The sequence below is a fragment of the Arachis hypogaea genome, chromosome 10, assembly GCF_003086295.3.
Source record: "Arachis hypogaea cultivar Tifrunner chromosome 10, arahy.Tifrunner.gnm2.J5K5, whole genome shotgun sequence".
NCBI lineage: Eukaryota > Viridiplantae > Streptophyta > Magnoliopsida > Fabales > Fabaceae > Arachis > Arachis hypogaea.
In genome coordinates this window covers 5,248,375-5,266,144 of record NC_092045.1, presented here as the reverse complement: position 1 = coordinate 5,266,144, position 17,770 = coordinate 5,248,375, and the positions used below count along the sequence as shown (strand labels likewise).

General features: G+C 33.2%; 2 protein-coding genes across 4 annotated transcripts; both read left to right on the top strand.

Moving 5' to 3' along the window:
• The first annotated feature begins 410 nt into the window (after positions 1-410).
• Positions 411-3,664, top strand: LOC112714851 (outer envelope protein 64, mitochondrial). 2 transcript variants are annotated; one of them, XM_025766534.3, is made up of 9 exons: positions 411-825; positions 904-1,056; positions 1,129-1,253; positions 1,803-1,928; positions 2,166-2,348; positions 2,531-2,675; positions 2,827-2,995; positions 3,126-3,260; positions 3,354-3,664. In XM_025766534.3, exons 1-9 carry the CDS (start codon positions 578-580, stop codon positions 3,555-3,557), a joined length of 1,488 nt encoding a protein of 495 aa, XP_025622319.1. In that variant the 5' UTR covers positions 411-577; the 3' UTR covers positions 3,558-3,664. The 2 variants fall into 2 exon arrangements, with proteins under 2 accessions (XP_025622319.1, XP_025622318.1); XM_025766533.3 differs by having other exon boundaries at positions 1,782-1,928.
• Positions 3,665-5,121: 1,457 nt separating this feature from the next.
• On the top strand, positions 5,122-7,497 carry LOC112714853 (uncharacterized). 2 transcript variants are annotated; one of them, XM_025766536.3, is made up of 4 exons: positions 5,122-6,611; positions 6,704-6,796; positions 6,877-6,944; positions 7,032-7,497. In XM_025766536.3, exons 1-4 carry the CDS (start codon positions 5,976-5,978, stop codon positions 7,210-7,212), a joined length of 978 nt encoding a protein of 325 aa, XP_025622321.1. In that variant the 5' UTR covers positions 5,122-5,975; the 3' UTR covers positions 7,213-7,497. The 2 variants fall into 2 exon arrangements, with proteins under 2 accessions (XP_025622321.1, XP_025622320.1); XM_025766535.3 differs by having other exon boundaries at positions 5,521-6,611; positions 6,701-6,796.
• The last annotated feature ends 10,273 nt before the right edge of the window (positions 7,498-17,770 follow it).

The following is a 17,770-nucleotide window of genomic DNA, read 5'->3' as shown; positions in this document are numbered from 1 at the left end:
TTTCCCCTCAATTTCATTAGTTAACTCTGCCACTATTACTAATTGTAAATGAGGTTTGAGTAAACCAAAAGTGGAGCTTCTTCTATTATACTTGCATCAAACTAAGCTAAAATTGGTTTTAAATTACCTATAGTATATATGGATTATTTTCATGAAAATATCTTCGTATCAAAATAATAGTAGAAAATTATCAGATAATTTGATAAAATTACTTAACAAAAAATGTTATATATATATAAAATTATCGTGTAATTTATCTTTAATATATATTTTATATTTTAATTTTTATTTACTATACATATAGTATGATTATTGCTTAATATAACATATTTTAACTTTTTTACATAAAAAAAAACCATCAGTTATCCAAAATCTATACTTCTACAGTTCTATGTTCTTTTACTATCTTTATGACCTGAACTTGAGAGATTTTTAACTGTAAGAAATGAAAAGTTGTGTGACTTGTGACTCAAAATCTGAACCGTTGACTGCGCTATGCTGATGTCATGTCTTCTACCACCTTCCGCGCTTCCTCAACCGCCAACCACCACCTTCTATTCTCTCTGTTTTCTGCACCATGTCGAAAGCCCTCAATCTTCTGAAGCGCAATGCTTCCAACCCCAAACTCTGGCTTCTCCTCGGCCTTGGCCTCACCACCGCCGTCCTTCTTGTCACCGAGACTCGCCGTAGACGGCGGAGGCGGAGGATTCCCAGCTCCCCCGATAAGGAGTTGTACGGTTCCTTTATGCAGCGTTTTGAGCTTCTTCCTTTCCCTGGCGCGCGCAACCAAATGCTATGTGGCCTAACCTTTGCAGTGAAGGACATGTTCGTAATTTTTTTTTGTATATTCCTTGCTTCCATTCGCGTTTCCTATCTGCTTCGTTGAATTGAATGATTCTTCAGATTTCATGTGAAGGGGAACGTGACGGGGTTTGGGAACCCTGATTGGAAGAAGACGCACCCTCAAGCTGAGATTACCGCCCTTGTTGTCACCGCTCTGCTCAGCAACGGTGCCACTTGTGTTGGCAACACTCTTATGGACGAATTCTCTTTCGGGTTTGCACTTCTCCTCTCGATTTCTCGTTCATTCTTCAGGACAACTTATTCAATTATCACTTTCTTTTGCAGGATTTCCGGTCAGAACCACCATTATGGAACCCCCATCAATCCTCGCACGCCGTCTTGCATTCCCGGAGGTTCTTCCAGTGGCTCTGCCGTGGCCGTTGCTGCCGGCCTAGTTGACTTTGCTATTGGTGAGTGTGTTTTTGTCGTTGCTATTTTGCATAAAGTAGAAACTCCGGTGCTATTAACTTCATGTTGATAATTTAGTGAAACCGGTCAAATCATTCGGCGACTCTTAGAACTGCATCTGAGTTTCCACCATAATAGGTTTGTGTTGCACATTTTTAACGCGGGAAATAATCATACATTTAACAAATCTAACATATAGTTAAAAGTTTGGATAGAAATAAGTTTTTGGGACAAGCATTAAATATACTCTAGGTTTATGAAACTATGTGAGAATGAAAATGATGTGATAAGTTAATTGTTTAGAGATTAGTTCAAACATTATAATCTATATTCAAATGAAATATGTAATGAGATTTATTTCCTGTGTTAAATACGATTCATTATTCTTGTGTTTAACTGTATTTCATTTGACTTATTGTTTAAGTATCCATTTTCTACAAGACAATAGGGTTGTAACTTGTAACAGATAACATTTTAGGGTTTCTAAGTTGACATTCTGAATGAGCATAATTAGTAAACTTTACACACAGCTGCTGTATTTGTTTCTGTAGGTACTGATACTACAGGATGTGTCAGAATTCCAGCAGCATTTTGTGGCATTCTTGGGTTTCGACCATCTCATGGAGCTGTAACAACCATTGGAGTTCTTCCAAATGCACAAAGTCTAGATACTATTGGTATGTTGCATGATTAAGTCTTTGGTTGTTATACTTTTGAATGTATCTGATTTTATCATAGATTATAAGGTTTTATTTCTTGGAGTCAGAACTATATGCATGTCAATACACAACTGAGTATGATATTACAAAACTATGGTTAATTGTTTGATATCTTACATACATATGTTCAAGATCCTGATCAACAATTGCAGTTTTTCTGATTGTTTATTTCTTTATTGTCTAATTACATTTCAGGATGGTTTGCTCGCGATCCATCTGTCCTATCTCTTGTTGGACGTGTTTTACTTCAATCCAATTCAGTAGAGACCAAAAGGATAAGGCAGATTTCGTTTGCTGATGATCTTTTTCAGTTATCTAAAGTTCATAATCTGAAGACAGTATCTGTTATCGGCAAAGCTATTGAGACTTTGACGGGTTGTAAGTATCTGGACATTTGAGGACTGATCTGTGTGTGTTCATATTTAATAAAATTACTTTCAGTTGATTCGTGGTCTAAAAAAGGAAAGAAAATTTTTGTTGTTCAAAGAAGAGAAAATTCATGTATATGGTGCATGATGAAACATCGAATCACGAAGAAATTTTTCCCTTCTGTTTTGCAGATCCGTCTCCAAGACATATGAATATTTGCCAGTATATTGCTTCTAAAGTGCCCAATCTAAAGGGTTTCTGTGAGCAATTAGCTCATCAACCAGATGGAACATCAATTTTGAAAGCTCTCTCTACAGTAATGTTATCATTACAAGGGTATGTCCTTCATTTTTATCATTTGACTTAGATTAGATTATGTTACACTTTATGATTTTATCCTTTTTGTTAAAAAGCATCTTGCATTATATATTTCTGTTGATGACCTAATATATTATTTTATAATCCTGGACTTGCTCCTTATTTCCAGATATGAATTCAAAACCAATCATGAAGAATGGATTAAACATGCAAAACCCAGGTTAGGGTGTTATGCATCTGATCGTGTTACTGCGGCCATCAAAACTACAAATGATAATATAAAAGCCTTGTACAGAGTAAGGACAGAGATGCGAGCTGCTTTTCAGTGTCTTCTAAAGGTAGTGTAATATCTATAGTAGGTTCCTAAACTGTTAAAAGGTCGGACATGGAATTTGATTATATTTTGAAGATGATGAATATCTCTATGCTATTCCCTTACCTCCTCAGTGTTTTATTTTTGTCATATAGGATGATGGAATACTAGTTATTCCCACTGTTGCAGACAACCCTTTAAAGCTTAATACGGAGAAAGAGATTTCTTCTGAGTTCCATGAAAGAGCTTTTGCATTATCCAGCATTGCTAGCATCTCTGGTTGTTGTCAGGTAAATTTCTCTATACATATTTTTCCTCAGTTCATATGTATTCTTCTGAGACTTGGGTTAACAATTTTATATTTGGTTTTGCCTTATTTACAGGTTGCAATTCCATTAGGACATCATAATGATTGTTGTGTCTCCGTGTCATTCATGTCATCACATGGAGCTGATAAATTTCTACTTGATACTGTCTGTGACATGTATAAAACTCTTCAAGAGCAAGTTAGTGTCGCTTACTCTCCTTTGCCACCACCTGATACTAATGGTAATTTTGAAATTTATGACCTTTTGGAGAACGTTTAGTTCTTTCTTAAATTTTTGGGGTCAGAATCTCATGCAACATTTCTTTTGTAAATATCATCACTATCATTATTACTTAATAAAATCCACAAGGCTTGATTAGAACAGAATTTGGATTTGAATCTTATGCTATTCCTAGTCTAGCCAAGCAGGAGCTTAGTTACGCTTGAAAGAGAGACGGGGAGACAGAGACTAAGATAGTTTTTGTTGAGGTACTGAGACAGAGATTGAGAAATTGAGACTTAGTATCATGTTTGTTGGTTTAGAGACTGATACTAAAATTTTAGTATTTTAGTACCTCCAAAGAGTAGGGACACAGGAGACTAAAATTTTTAGAGATGGAGACTAAAACTTTAATAACATTTTATACCTAAAATACTCTCATTTCAATTGATTAATTCCAATTTTGTGCAAATTAAATTAGAGTTTCATTCTTATTTCAATTTCGATCTCCCATTTTGCATCAAACAGAATACTGAAATTTATTTCAATCTCTGTCTCTTAGTCTCTGTTCTCTCAATCTCCGTCTTTCCGTCTCTATCTCTTCATCAAACGCTACCTAAGAGACTAAATTAAGTCTTTGTATTATATTTGGTATAAACTAAATTATGTTTTAATATCTTATTTGGTTCAAGATAAATATGGATATGAAATGAAAATATTTATTAAAATTTTTTTAATTATTAAAAAATATTAAAGTTTTGGTCTCCATTTTCATAAATTCTAGTCTATTTGTATCTTTATTTTCAAGAGGTATTGTAGGGAATTGAATTTTATATCTTGAAATTAAAATTTTAGTTTCATTCTTTAGCCATGAGTTTCAAATTGTCAGTTTTAATTTCAATTTCTAAATGGTTTTAGGATTCAAGGGTCATATTATATCTTTTATATAAAAAAAAAACAAAAATTTAAACTTTATATTTTAGAATTTTTGAGATGCAATATATTGCTGAGTTTGCGTTTCACGATATGCAATGATTATGAATATTTAATACGTTATATAATATTTTGTCTATATATATAAAAGTAGTTGTCAAACTTTTTAATTTAATTTGTATCTCACTCTCATTCTAAAAAAAGAAAAAAGAAAAATATATATTAGATTTAACTAGTAGTTGGGAGAACAAGTCTGCTAACGTTCAATTCCTTGTTACTCGGAAAGACTATCAAAGACAGAAAAAAAAAAAAAAGCTGCAAGGCTATTTAAAAAAAAGAGTTGCTTAGCAGTTAGCACTTACAAACATCTAAGATAAATTTATAATATTTTTATTATGATATCTAAATTATTTAACTTACGTTTAAAAATAAAAACGAAAAAGTTTAAAATTTATTAAATATTATTGATTAAAATCATATGTCCAGGCATAGAATTTTTAAAATCATAATTAGGTATTCTTTAAAAATAGTCTATTATTTAGTCTTTAAATATAGAAGTTTGTAAAATAAGACATTACGTGAAGAAATACAATTCTGAAACGAAGTGCACAAATATGAATTCCCAAGTCTCAATTAAAGTTAAAGAATATACGACTCTATACAGCATGTTTTCCATGATTAGAGTGTCACTACACGAAGCAGATTCAGAGTCCTGCCAGAGCATCAAACCCTATTATTGTTGCCTCTAAAACTGACACTTAAACTAGGCAAACCGACCTCAGTTTGCCAGAACCTATAACCATTTTTTTTGATACAATAACTTTTTTTAATTTATAGTAATAGTAATATTAAGAAGATAAAATAATAGTTAAAATTTATCTTATTTAGTATTTATTTATTATAGGATATATTAAATGAAACAAAAAATTAATAATTTTTTATTAATATTTTTTGTTATCAAATATTTCTGTATCATGCCAACGAGCTATAACTCATACAGTATAGTCTCCCTAATTTTAGACAACGAATACATCATCTACTCTAGTATTAAAACTTAGATAACCTAAACTTTTGTACAAAGTGGTTCATGTATTAATCTTATTTAATTAGAATAGCTGAAGTATTATTGAACTTGAATTAGAATAGATTGCCGAAAAGGAAGGAAGACAAAAACAGAAAAACCAGAGAAAATGAAATAAGCTATGTTTTAGGAGCTGCATGTAACATGTAACAGTGCTCGTAAATTTGCCACCCTCAGTTTTTGGCATTACCAATTCTCTACATTCTGTTGACTATTGTCTCGCTTTCTCCGCACAACCATCTTCAATCTCATTCTCAACTTTGATTGTAATTCCAATGAACCTTGTCACCATTGACAACCACAAAACCGCCACAATTAATCAAACATCATCATCATCATCATCATCATCATCATCATCGAGCTTCTCTCCTTCAATACTGTACCCATTTCAAATCCTCCGTAAACATTCACATTGGTCATAAAAAGTTTCAATCTTATTTCCGATTGTGATTGGTAATCATCCCATGTTTCCCAGGCTTTCAAAATGCTTCAGCTTCACCGCTTCCAGAGACTGGTTGTACCGCCAGTCGTTCTCCGTGGCGGGCCTCCGCGCCGTGGTATCAGACTTGGGCGACGGAACCGTCATGCATTGCTGGGTGCCGAAGATCCATGACAGAAGCAAACCCAGCCTGGTCCTGATCCACGGTTTTGGCGCGAACGCAATGTGGCAATACGGCGACCACCTTCGGAACTTCGTGGCACACTTCAACGTTTACGTGCCTGACCTTCTCTTCTTCGGCGATTCCTTCACGTCACGACCTGAGAGGACGGAGTCCTTTCAGGCCGTGTGCTTGAGGAAGCTGATGGAGTTTCATGGTGTCCACAGGATGAGCTTGGTTGGGATCAGCTATGGTGGCTTTGTGGCGTATAGTTTGGCTGCACAGTTCCCCGAGAAAGTGGAGAAGTTGGCGCTTTGTTGCACGGGTGTTTGCTTGGAGGAGATTGACATGAAAAATGGGTTGTTTAAGGTTTCTGATTTGGATGAAGCTGCAAGCATTTTGATGCCTCAGACTCCTGAGAAGCTCAGGGAGTTGATGCGGCTATCTTTCGTTAGGCCTGCAAGGGGCGTCCCTACTTGGTTCCTTGCAGATTTCATTCAGGTATCCCTCTTTAATTTCTTTGCATAATCAAATCAAAGATAGAGACATATGATTTGTTTAATTGATGCTTTATTTGGAAACAAGCTAAGCAGGTGATGTGTACACGTTGCGTTGATGAGAAGAGAGAATTACTTGAAGCAATACTCAAAGGTCGAAAACTTTCTAATCTTCCCAAGATCCAACAGGTATTTATCATTTTATCCAATTCACCTATTCTTTGAATTATTTGAACATTTACATAATTCTCTGGTATTGGATGGAGCAGAACACGCTAATCATATGGGGAGAGCAAGATCAGGTATTCCCTCTGGAGTTAGGACACAGATTACAAAGGTGAGATATATAGATTTCTCAACCCAGCACATACAAGTTCGAAGCATCATCTTAAACAACAATGGACTTGTGTTTGATTTGGAGCAGGCATATAGGGGAAAGTGCTCATATTGTGGTGATCAAGAATGCAGGGCATGCAGTGAACTTAGAGAAGTCTAAAGAGTTTGCCAGGCACTTGAAATCGTTCCTCGTTGGTCCCAAGACATGTTCGTCCTCGCCCTCACTTAGTTTTAGTTTTAGATGGACAAATTCAGAAGGCCATTCTTGATCTCAGTAAGTCATGCAACTTTCTTCTTTTTTAGCAAGGGAATCATGATCATCAAGATTGCTTGGTTAGACTGTAATAGGATCCTTACAATTATTCTCATTCTCATTTTAGAGGATCTATATTCGTATTATGTTTGGATAAAAATAAAGTCTAAGAAAGAGAGATGTAATTAATACCAATATGATTGCTAGTAATAGTGTTAGCTAATGTTCTGTAATCATTTTTTGTAAATTTGTAGTGTTTGCTTTTGGTGATTAATTAGTGAAACACAGCATCATTTTCTACCGTTTATGTGTTATCTCGCATGGAGACAACTGATTATATTCACAAACAAATTGAAATTTCAATCCGCAATACTACATACCCAACAAATATTATTTTGAGTTAACCGCAATAGTTTGTACCCACATTTACATAAATTTGTATACATCAAACACATAAGTTTATATTTATATTTATTGAGTTTACACACATGAATTAATATAAATTTTGTACTCAGTTATTAGAACAAAAATATTTGATAACAAAAAAATATTAACCAAAAACAGTCCAAATTTACTAATAAATATTAAATAAAGCAAGTTTTAGATTTTTATTTTTGTCTCTATAGCATTATCGATTTATTGTTATTAGAATTTGCACATAATGAATCAATAAAACTTATCAAAAATATTTAATAACAAAAAAAAAATTAACAGAAAATAGTCAAAATTTAACTTATTTAATATTTATTAATTATTACAAAAATTAATGAATGAATGTTAAATAAAATAAATTCTGACTATTCTTTTTTTTATCTTTTTTATTTATTGAAAATAATTTGGCATTTATGCTAGTTAAATACTTGCCGAAATTGCTAATACGGTTGGTCTGTTGCCCCTAAATTTTCTGAATATCAGCAGCTTATGTATTTATGGAAGAAAAGTTTTAAAATTTTGTATTAATAAGTCAATTCATTTTTCTTTTGGTGCTGGTCAATTCCGCTCTACTTTGTGGCTTATAATTTTTTCAAAGTTGATGCAGAATTAATGCAAAATTGGGATCAATCCGAATTACCGGATCAAATTCAATATAGCATTATGGCATATTCCCTAACATGCACGACATTGCATTTGGGCTGGCCATGTCACTGTCACTTTGTCACTTGTTAATTGTGATTAGATAAAAGTAAATTGTCTTGTACCAGAGAACGTTCGGTATCAGTCATACGTAGAAATAAAACAAAATAAGGGAGAGAAGAGACAGATTGAGAGGAGTGTTACTGTATGTGTAGTTAACAAGATGTCCTTTCGTTTCATATTCAATATATTATCAAATATTCAATACAAAGATATATTAAACAAGTAGTGATTAAAAAAGTAATTAATAATAAAAATGATTTTTTTTTCTTGAAAATTAGTACATTAAGAGTAAACTACTAATTCGACTTCTGTCTATTTTAAAAAATGACAATGAAACCCCTCAAAATAAAAACGATCTATTTTGGTCCCTATTCCTTAATTCCGTCACACAATACAGTCATTGTGTGTTATTTTCTGACGAAGTTTGACGGAAAACGTTGAGCTATCACATTTGAAGTGTGACCTGTCACATGAGCTCGCTGACGTGTTCATTTAGTGCCTAGTTAGACAAATTCAAATGGATAGGGGTTAAGTTGTCCAACTCCTTCACTCTAAAAACGACGTTGTTCGTACGGAAAGTAATGCTTTAGTTGTTTCTCAAATGTTGTGTTTCTATAAAATCCCATCAACAAGCCTTCACATTTACAAGAAAAACCTAGTAGAAAAGGTTCCTCACTTCTCAAGACCACTATGGATGCTGGATTGGTAGAAAGAAGCACTGACGTTACTGCTTACAAGAGTGCTGACAACGTCATAGTTGACGGTGGATTGGTGGTGTTGTTAATAAAGCTGGACAGAATCTTCTGAGAACGCTTCACACAATTCAAGTTAGTGACTTGTTAGAAAGTGTTTGTCCCTTGCGCTTTGTGTGGTCCAACATTCTAATTCTGATTCTGATAGCACACCATTGCTGTCTGCAACCCTCTGTGGTCCTGTTTATAGAAAAGTTTAAATAGGAATAAATTTTGTGCATTTTCGTAAAAATTAAATAAGAGTTAAATCTCAAAGTGGTCCCTGAACTTGCACTCGAGTCTCAAAGTTGTCCCTAAATTTGCATTGGCCCCAATCGTTTCCCTGAATTTAGTAAAGGTGACTCACGGTTGTCCCTAAAGCATTTTCCGGTGACGGAAAGATGACTTGGATCGACGGAGGCCACGCTGGACGCCAGGCTGGACATCCAAAACGATGCCATTTTTATTTGGCGCCCAAATTGCATAGAAATGCCGTCGTTTAGTGTGCATAGAGGGGATTTAACATGCAGTGACTGTTTCTCTCTCAATCCAACACAGTCTCTTCTTCTTCTCCTTATTTTCTTCAATGGTGCCACTTTAAGAGGGATTTTTTCTTGCGTTCTCTCTCAAGGAAAGCAAGTACACTCTAATTATCTCATATGTATTGCACGTAGTGATCTCAGGAGAAGCATCTTGGTTGTTAGATGTAACCAAAATAGAAAGGATAAACAAAATAGCTACTATCTACTCCTCTGTTTTTCTTGATCATGGCTTTTTTCGACATTGGTAAGTATATATATATTCATTTGTTCTCCCTTTTTATAATGTGTTTTTCTTTTTAAAATTTTGTTAGGATTTTCTTCGCATGTTGTTGTTTTGTTTATATTGTTTGTTTTCGTCCGTGATGATGGTAGCTATGGTTGTAATGTACTAAAAATAGTAGTATGTATGTAGTTTATGTGTTTTCATGGTGGGTTAGAGATTGGGGTTAGTGTGCCTTCCTGGCTGATGGCAATTTTGATAATCATGTGTTACCTGCAAATGGCTCTCTTTACTATTGTGTGTCACCATGGAGGATCCTTTGTGATGAGTGAAAATGGTGTTGTCTCATACACCAGGGACCATATTTCAGAGATTTCAAAACTTGACCTAAATCGGCTATATGTGTTTTTCATCAGGGATTACTACAAAGAGCTTGGGTATGATAAGGTGGAACACTATTGGTGGCTGGTTCCAAACAGACCCTTAGGTTGCGTTTGTTTCTAAGAACACGACAAGACAAGATACTGAGAATAGGACAGGACAAGACACTGAAGCACAAAGACACAAAATTTTGTGTTTTTGTATTCTGTTTGGTGATAAACTAGAACAAATTATGAATATTTAATTTTTTCTCATTTTTTTCCATTCAAAAAATATGAGATGAAAAATATAATAATAAAAGTTATAATTCTAAAAAATTAACAAGAGTAATGAAAAATAAGTTGCGTCTATTGTTAGTGTTCCTGTGTCCTTCCTGTCAGGATGGACACAAAATACACTAATCCAGTGTCTTTAGACACATTGTCTCTGTCCATGTCTTCTTTATCAAACACAATTTTATGTCTTTGTGTCTCTGTCTCAGTGTCCTGTCTTGGTAAACAAACGCAACCTTAGAGACTGTTCTAAGGGAACTAAATTCTGATGGTGAGCTCCTGGAGATGTGCTTCCATGCTGAAAGAAACCATGGAGATGTGCATGTGTACTATGAGCATGGGGTATCTATTCAACATATTTGGAAGAACCACCATCCAAAAAGGACAATGAGATGGTGGTTGAAGTCCCTACTGAACCAGTTTTACTGAGAACAGGACCAACCTCCAGGGCCATTCCTCCTCACCCAGTTCCAACCCATGTATCAACCAACCTAAGACTACTGAAATTTTAAAACCCACCCAGCAGACAACATCTACCATTCCGAACCCAATTTCTATGGCTGCTACCCCTGCTCCATCCAACCAAGATATGAACCATATTCAAGTACCACCTCCAACCACCAATCCAACCCAAATTTCCAAATGTACTCCAACACCAGTGCCTAAGTTAAAGCCTAGTAAATTTTTTCAACCCAAATTGCCATCAAAGAATGGGACAGAGAAAAAAGGTGTTGCATTAAAAAAAACCAAAAAGAAAGGTGATACAAGAACAACATTGAATAGGAGATATATAACTAGGGCATTAGCTAAAGGTCATGTGACAAGACATACAACTAAAGGGAAAGGAAAGCAGATTGAGACGGTTGTGTTATCAGAATTTGAATCCTCGAACAGTCATGAAAGTGCAGATAATAGTTCTTATAAGCCTGGAGCTGAAGAGAGTTCCAGTGATGAGGAGGTTACCAATACAATACTAATAGCTAAAAGAAAAGAGGTTAACAAGAAACATGTGAAGAAAGTTAAACTTAGTAAATTGAGGAAGGAGATACTCTAACCTGATGATAGTTTGGTGCCTGAGGATGATTCGGGTGAATATGATGAGTTATTTTTTAGACCTATGGCAGACCCTAGTCCTAATGTTGGTGTTTATGATGCTCATGATGAATATCAAGATGATTCAGATGGGAGAGACTCTTGGCATTCGGAAGAAATGAAGACACCTCCTAACTCAGAGGATGAACTCGATGAAGTTGATGATGATGAAGCATTCCCTATTTTTAGAGAAGGTACAAGATTTGGAGAACTCCGCTTAGAGATAGGGATGAAATTCAACATAAAGCTGGGTTTTAAGGAGGCTGTGAAGGAGTACTACATACAGGAAGGTAGAAGAGTTTGGTTAAAAAAAAAATGATAACTTAAGGTACTGGGCTTTATGTAAAGGTGAGGAATGTCCTTGGGTTATTTATGCCTCTAAGGATAGTGAGGGTGCTTGATGGCAAGTTAATACCTTTATGATGATCATACCTGCCCAAGGAAGACAAAGAATAGATTAGCTAATAGAGAGTGGTTGGCAAGCAAGTTGGTAAAAAAGTTTAGAAAATTTTCAAATCTGAAGCACTTTGAAGCTTTAACATACTTCAAAAGCAAATGTGACTTGGACTTGAACAAGCCTTCTTTGACAAGAGCCCTTGGAGATGCAAGGCACATTATGTATGGTGATGCTGCTGCACAATACGGGTCGTCAGAGACTATAATGAGACTACTAAAGTGCAACCCTGGATCAACTGTGCGCATCTCAACAATTCTTCATCCCAACCCTAAAGAAGAACTCACTTTTGACAAGATGTATATTTGTCTGGATGGATGCAAGAAGGGGTTTATTGCGAGCTGTAGACCTCTAATAGGGCTTGATGGAGCATTTCTGAAAACAAGATTTGGTGGACGAATTTTGGCAGCCATTGGACAAATGTTTCAAATGCTCCTCCACCACCCACTGTTCCAATTTCAAATACTCCACCACCAACAACTACTCGTATCGATCCAATGGTTGGTGCATCCGCAGCTACATCTTTAAGGTTGCGTAACATCCTGCGATTTGTTCCAACCCCGAGATTCAATCCACCAAGAAATGAACATTTAGATATTTTCTGTTGAGACATTTTGGTTTTAAATATTGAACTTTGTAGTTTCCAAGTTCCATGTTTCAGGGTGTATGTCTTTTGGTTTCAGTTAAATACTCTATGTTATTTTTTGATAGTGTCTAGTTTGACATAGATAAATTTGGAAACAATTTACATAAGCTGCATATTATCCTCGAATGTTTAAAATCTTATTGTTGTTCCTTAGCTTCGTATTCCTTCATTTCTAAATTACAATTAGCAACAACAATGACAAAATAGAATCGAACACTGCGTTATCATTTTTATTCATTTGTTCATAGGGTACAACAATCACAACCATCACATTAGACTTTTTTGTTACACAATATCTAAATGCCCTTCACTACTTCTATACTACACAAACAACAATCATATTTACTAACATAACAGTAACCAACAACACACAAAATGCCAATTTTAGAGCTCTAACTTCATACTCTAAGTTCCAATCTTCCAAGCAAATTTTATTCTCCACTCTTCTATTTCAAATCCCAAATTATCTCTGTCATTTACTTCTTCTTTATCCAAAACTTTGTCAGCCCACATAAAGAGATCACACCACCTCTTGCCAACACTCTGCAGCCACATTTCATGCCCATGGAGAAGAAATGTTACAAATTGAATGATCAACGACAAGAGATGTATACATTAACACAAATCACTTACATTGTAGTTAGGACAACCATAAAATACTCTCCTTGGATTTGCCTCTATTCTTGACCATTTGAGGATGGGTCGGCTACTACACCCACACCTATCTAGAAGTCATTCGTGACTACTTCTGGTGGTTCTCATCCCATAGCTTCTCTCGGATCGTCGGTTACTGGAGCTACTAACATGGTTGCTGTTTCCACCCATCATAATTCGTTCAAACCACACTCAGCAATGGCAGAGAAGAAGAAGGAGAGTAGAGGAGAAGAAAGAGAGAGGTTTCTAATCATGGAAACTCAAATTGGGGATTTGTGGCACATCTCCATACACATCATCATGTCATTAAGGAATATTTTTCGAAAAATGCTTCAGGGACGACCGCAAGTCACCTTTGCTAAATTCACGGGAACGATTGGGGCAAATGCAAGTTTCGAGACTACTTTGAGACTCGAGTGCAAGTTCAGGAACCACTTTGAGATTTAACTCGTTAAATAATTCAGTCATCGTTAACTGTTTGTTTAAACATTTTTATTGTTAGGATATGTTATTAAAGTTTGAATAAATATGATTGTAGATGTCTGAATATATAGTCATTCCTGTGTTTCACCATGGAGAAAGATTTGTCAGAGACTTTAAGAGAGTTCTTTGCTACTTGGATAGTAAAGTGAAGAGGTTTTTCCCTTTAAAGAATTGGGTTATTAAGAGTATAATAAGAGATATTCTGGTTTGATATGGGAACACTTAATATAAAATCTAGACTTCATGTAATTAAAGGAGATATGGAGATTAATCATATAAAAAAGGTAAGTTGAGATATAAAAAAACTGATGAATTATACATCTATTTTAAATACGATGTGAGCATGCCTAAAGTAATTGAAAAAAATATGGCTAAAGAGACTATTATGTTAGATTCATCATCATCATCATCATCTGAAGTTGGATATAAAACAATAGAAAATGAGCCATACAAACTTTCTCATATTGAGAGAGAAGAGACAGATTAAGAAGAGTGTTACTGTATGTGTAGTTAACATGTCCTTTCTTTTCAGATTCAATTTTTATATATTATCAATATTCAATACAAATATATATTAAACAAGTAGTGAATAAAAAAGCAGTCAATAATAAAAATGATATTTTTTCCCTTCAAAGCTAGTACATTAATATAATTAATAAATGAATCACAAGAGAAACCTATCCAAGGACTATGGCAATACAGCAATGGAATTCTCAAAACAAATTCAGAAAAATAGCATTCTCATGCAAAAGAGCATGACAATCTTGTTCAGAAGCCTCTGAAAACATTATCCGCAAGCATCAAGAGAATAGTAAACGGTAAACTTGAATGTAATTCATCTGATAAAGGACTTATTTAGATGTCATTTAATTTAGTAAAATTTTTTAAAGAGGTATTTATAATTTTTAAAATTACAAATTTTTTATTTTATATTTAATAAATAAAAAAATTATGTATTTATACTTATAATATTTAAAAAATAAGAATGCTTTTAAAATTATCTAAGGTAGAATTTTTTAAAAATAATTTATAATTATTAAAATAAAAAATTTAATATAACTTTATACATTAATTAATATTTAAATTTAATTTTTATATTAATATTTATTATAATATTTTTAAATTTTTAATATTTAAAAATTATTACTAAATCAAGTCTTATTGTTATTTGTGCTTATTAAAATTATTTTTAATTTAATTTATCAAATATAGATGTTACAACAAATACACCAATTATTTTTTAAAAATTAATTTTTATAAAATATATTTAAAAATTAAAAACTTTACTAAATCAATTCTTAGTGTGTTTGGCAAAAATATTAATAGTAAAAATAAAAATTCTAAAAAAATATTTTTTTATAAGTTATAATTTATATTAAAAAGATATTTTTATTTAAATTTTTTAACATTATAAATAAATAAATAATTTTATAAAAAATATTCAAATATAATTATTTTTTTCTAAAAATTTTATAAAGAAAATTATTTGAAAACTATTTTTTGTAAAAAATTACCCAATCAGTCCAAAGTTCCTTACATGATATTGATAGCCCGTCCTAGCAAATTGGATAATCCGTCTAGGTAAATTAGCAACGAAGCAGGTGATAATGGAATGATAAATATGACATTAGTAAATGACATTTATCCCTTTTTTTAATAAATAGTTTTTTATTTGAACTTTAAAAAATAACATATATAATTATATATATATATATATATATCTTAAAAAATTAACTTTTAAATAAAGATTTTTAATTTAATCTAATATATTGTTATTGTAAAAAAAATATTATATTACTATAAATAAATTTAATTATTAATTTATTATAAATTTAGTTATTTTAATAATTATTTATATTATTAAAATAATATATAAATCAATAGATATACATATAAGCAAATAAATAATATTTATTTGATAAATATTTTTTAGTGTACATATACAATTATATATTATTACATTAATAAAAATAACTATATTTTATATTTATTTCTCCTAATCTTAAAATAAAAAAATAAATATAATTAGATTGTATAAAAAATAATAGAATATTAGTAAAAAAAATTAATCTCTTTTTATTTAAAAAATAAAAAAATGACAAATAGGTTCCTTACTTTTAATTCGAAGATAAATTTGTCTCTTAAGATTAAAAAATACAAAATCATTCCTCACTTTAAAAAGTGCGTGACATTTAGATTCTTTCGTGCAATTGCCTAATCAAAACGTAACGAAATGAGTTGATGTGTCGTCCATATGTCCGTTATGGTGCTTATGTGGTCTGTTGTAAAAAAGTTTAAAGACGGATAAGTCCCCAGACTTCAAAATAATATCATTTTGCGATGAGTCCTCCTCGCTTGGTCTTTTTATTTTTTTCCTATCTAAAGTATTCTGAAGCCTCCTTGTTGCTGAAGTTTTGTTCATAAATGAAGAAAATGATAAATTTTCATATCTCAACTTCTTCGTTGATAAACAACTTGAATTAATGGAATTTCTTTTCCATATCTCAATTTTCATACAAAAAAAGTAAATTTTCAAAAAATAAAAAGGACTCAAGAATCAAATTAAATCAAATAGAACATATCCCACAACCAAAATCACCAGATACAACAGAGCACGTTCATGTGATTGTAAGTCCCAATATGAGTAAGAGCACTTTTAATCCTCTCATGCCTTTGAAGTTCATCAACATAATATGACACATATTTTTCATTTTTATAGATTTTCACCAAAACTGCAGGACGCACAAGTGCATAGACAGGCTTAGAAAAAGAGACATCCTTCCATTTATGGCTCAAATGAGCAACTTCTCTTACAAGGTCAACTTGAGACAATATAAAACTGTCTGTTGAACACTTTCATCCAATCTTAACCAATTGAGAACAAGAATAAACTTTGAAGATTTTGCCATCAAATTGATAATTGTAAAATCTCTTCTAATAGATTATCCACACTAGGTAAGTAAAAATTAAAAGAGAAAGATATATGAAAATGAATAAGCTATGAAAGAAGCTGGACCTGAGGAGGAGAGACAGGACAACATGTTAGAAAAGAGGATCCGAAAACGAATGTGGGTGATACTGGCGGTGGAGACGAGGAAGTAGAAGGTGTGGAATTGAATGGGAATGTGATGAAGGAAGAAGATTCATTCATTCATTCAACAAGACTCAGCTGGGTCTTTCCCCTTGCTGCGATTCTTAGTCGAAAAATAACACACAAACGAACAAATCAAGTAGAACCACCTAAATGTGTTTCTTCCATATATGCTTTGTTTTCTGCCGATGTGATTATTGGCCACGCAATCACCCTTCGCCGTCACTGCTAGCGAGAAATCTCTTGTGCATTGCCGTTGTTGACATCGTCAGAACACACGTCCACCTTGTTCTCTGGCGAGTCGCCACTGTTTTTTACTTTTCTGTTGACGGCCTCCACCACTCTCTTTTTCTTTTTCAACAACATCCCCTCCCCGTGGCTTCCCGACTAACAACACCGTTGACGAGACGACGACAATCTCCCTGTCTTGTTGGTGGCGGTGGATGGAGATTCCAATCTAGGACTTCTCGAAATGGGAGCAATACCGTCAATTCCTATCTTATGGCTTTAACTTCTTAGTTTATTTAGGAACAAAATCTCAAATGGTAAAGAGAATGCTCTAGATAAGAGGAAAGATGAAAAATTTAAGTTAGGAGGACTCATCACAAAATGACATTGTTTTAAAGTTTGAAAATTTATCCGTTATTGAATCTTTTTACAAGGAATTTTGTAAGTACTGTAATAAATATATGGACGACACATCAACTTACTCAGTTACATTTTGATTAGACAATTGTACAAAAGAATCTAAATGTCACGTATTTCAATCATAAAAGATGAATCTGCCTTCGAAATAAAAAATCATGGATCTATTTATTTTTTTCTTAAAAAAAAAAAGTAAAAGCATATTGCACGGTCCATATGATCGCTC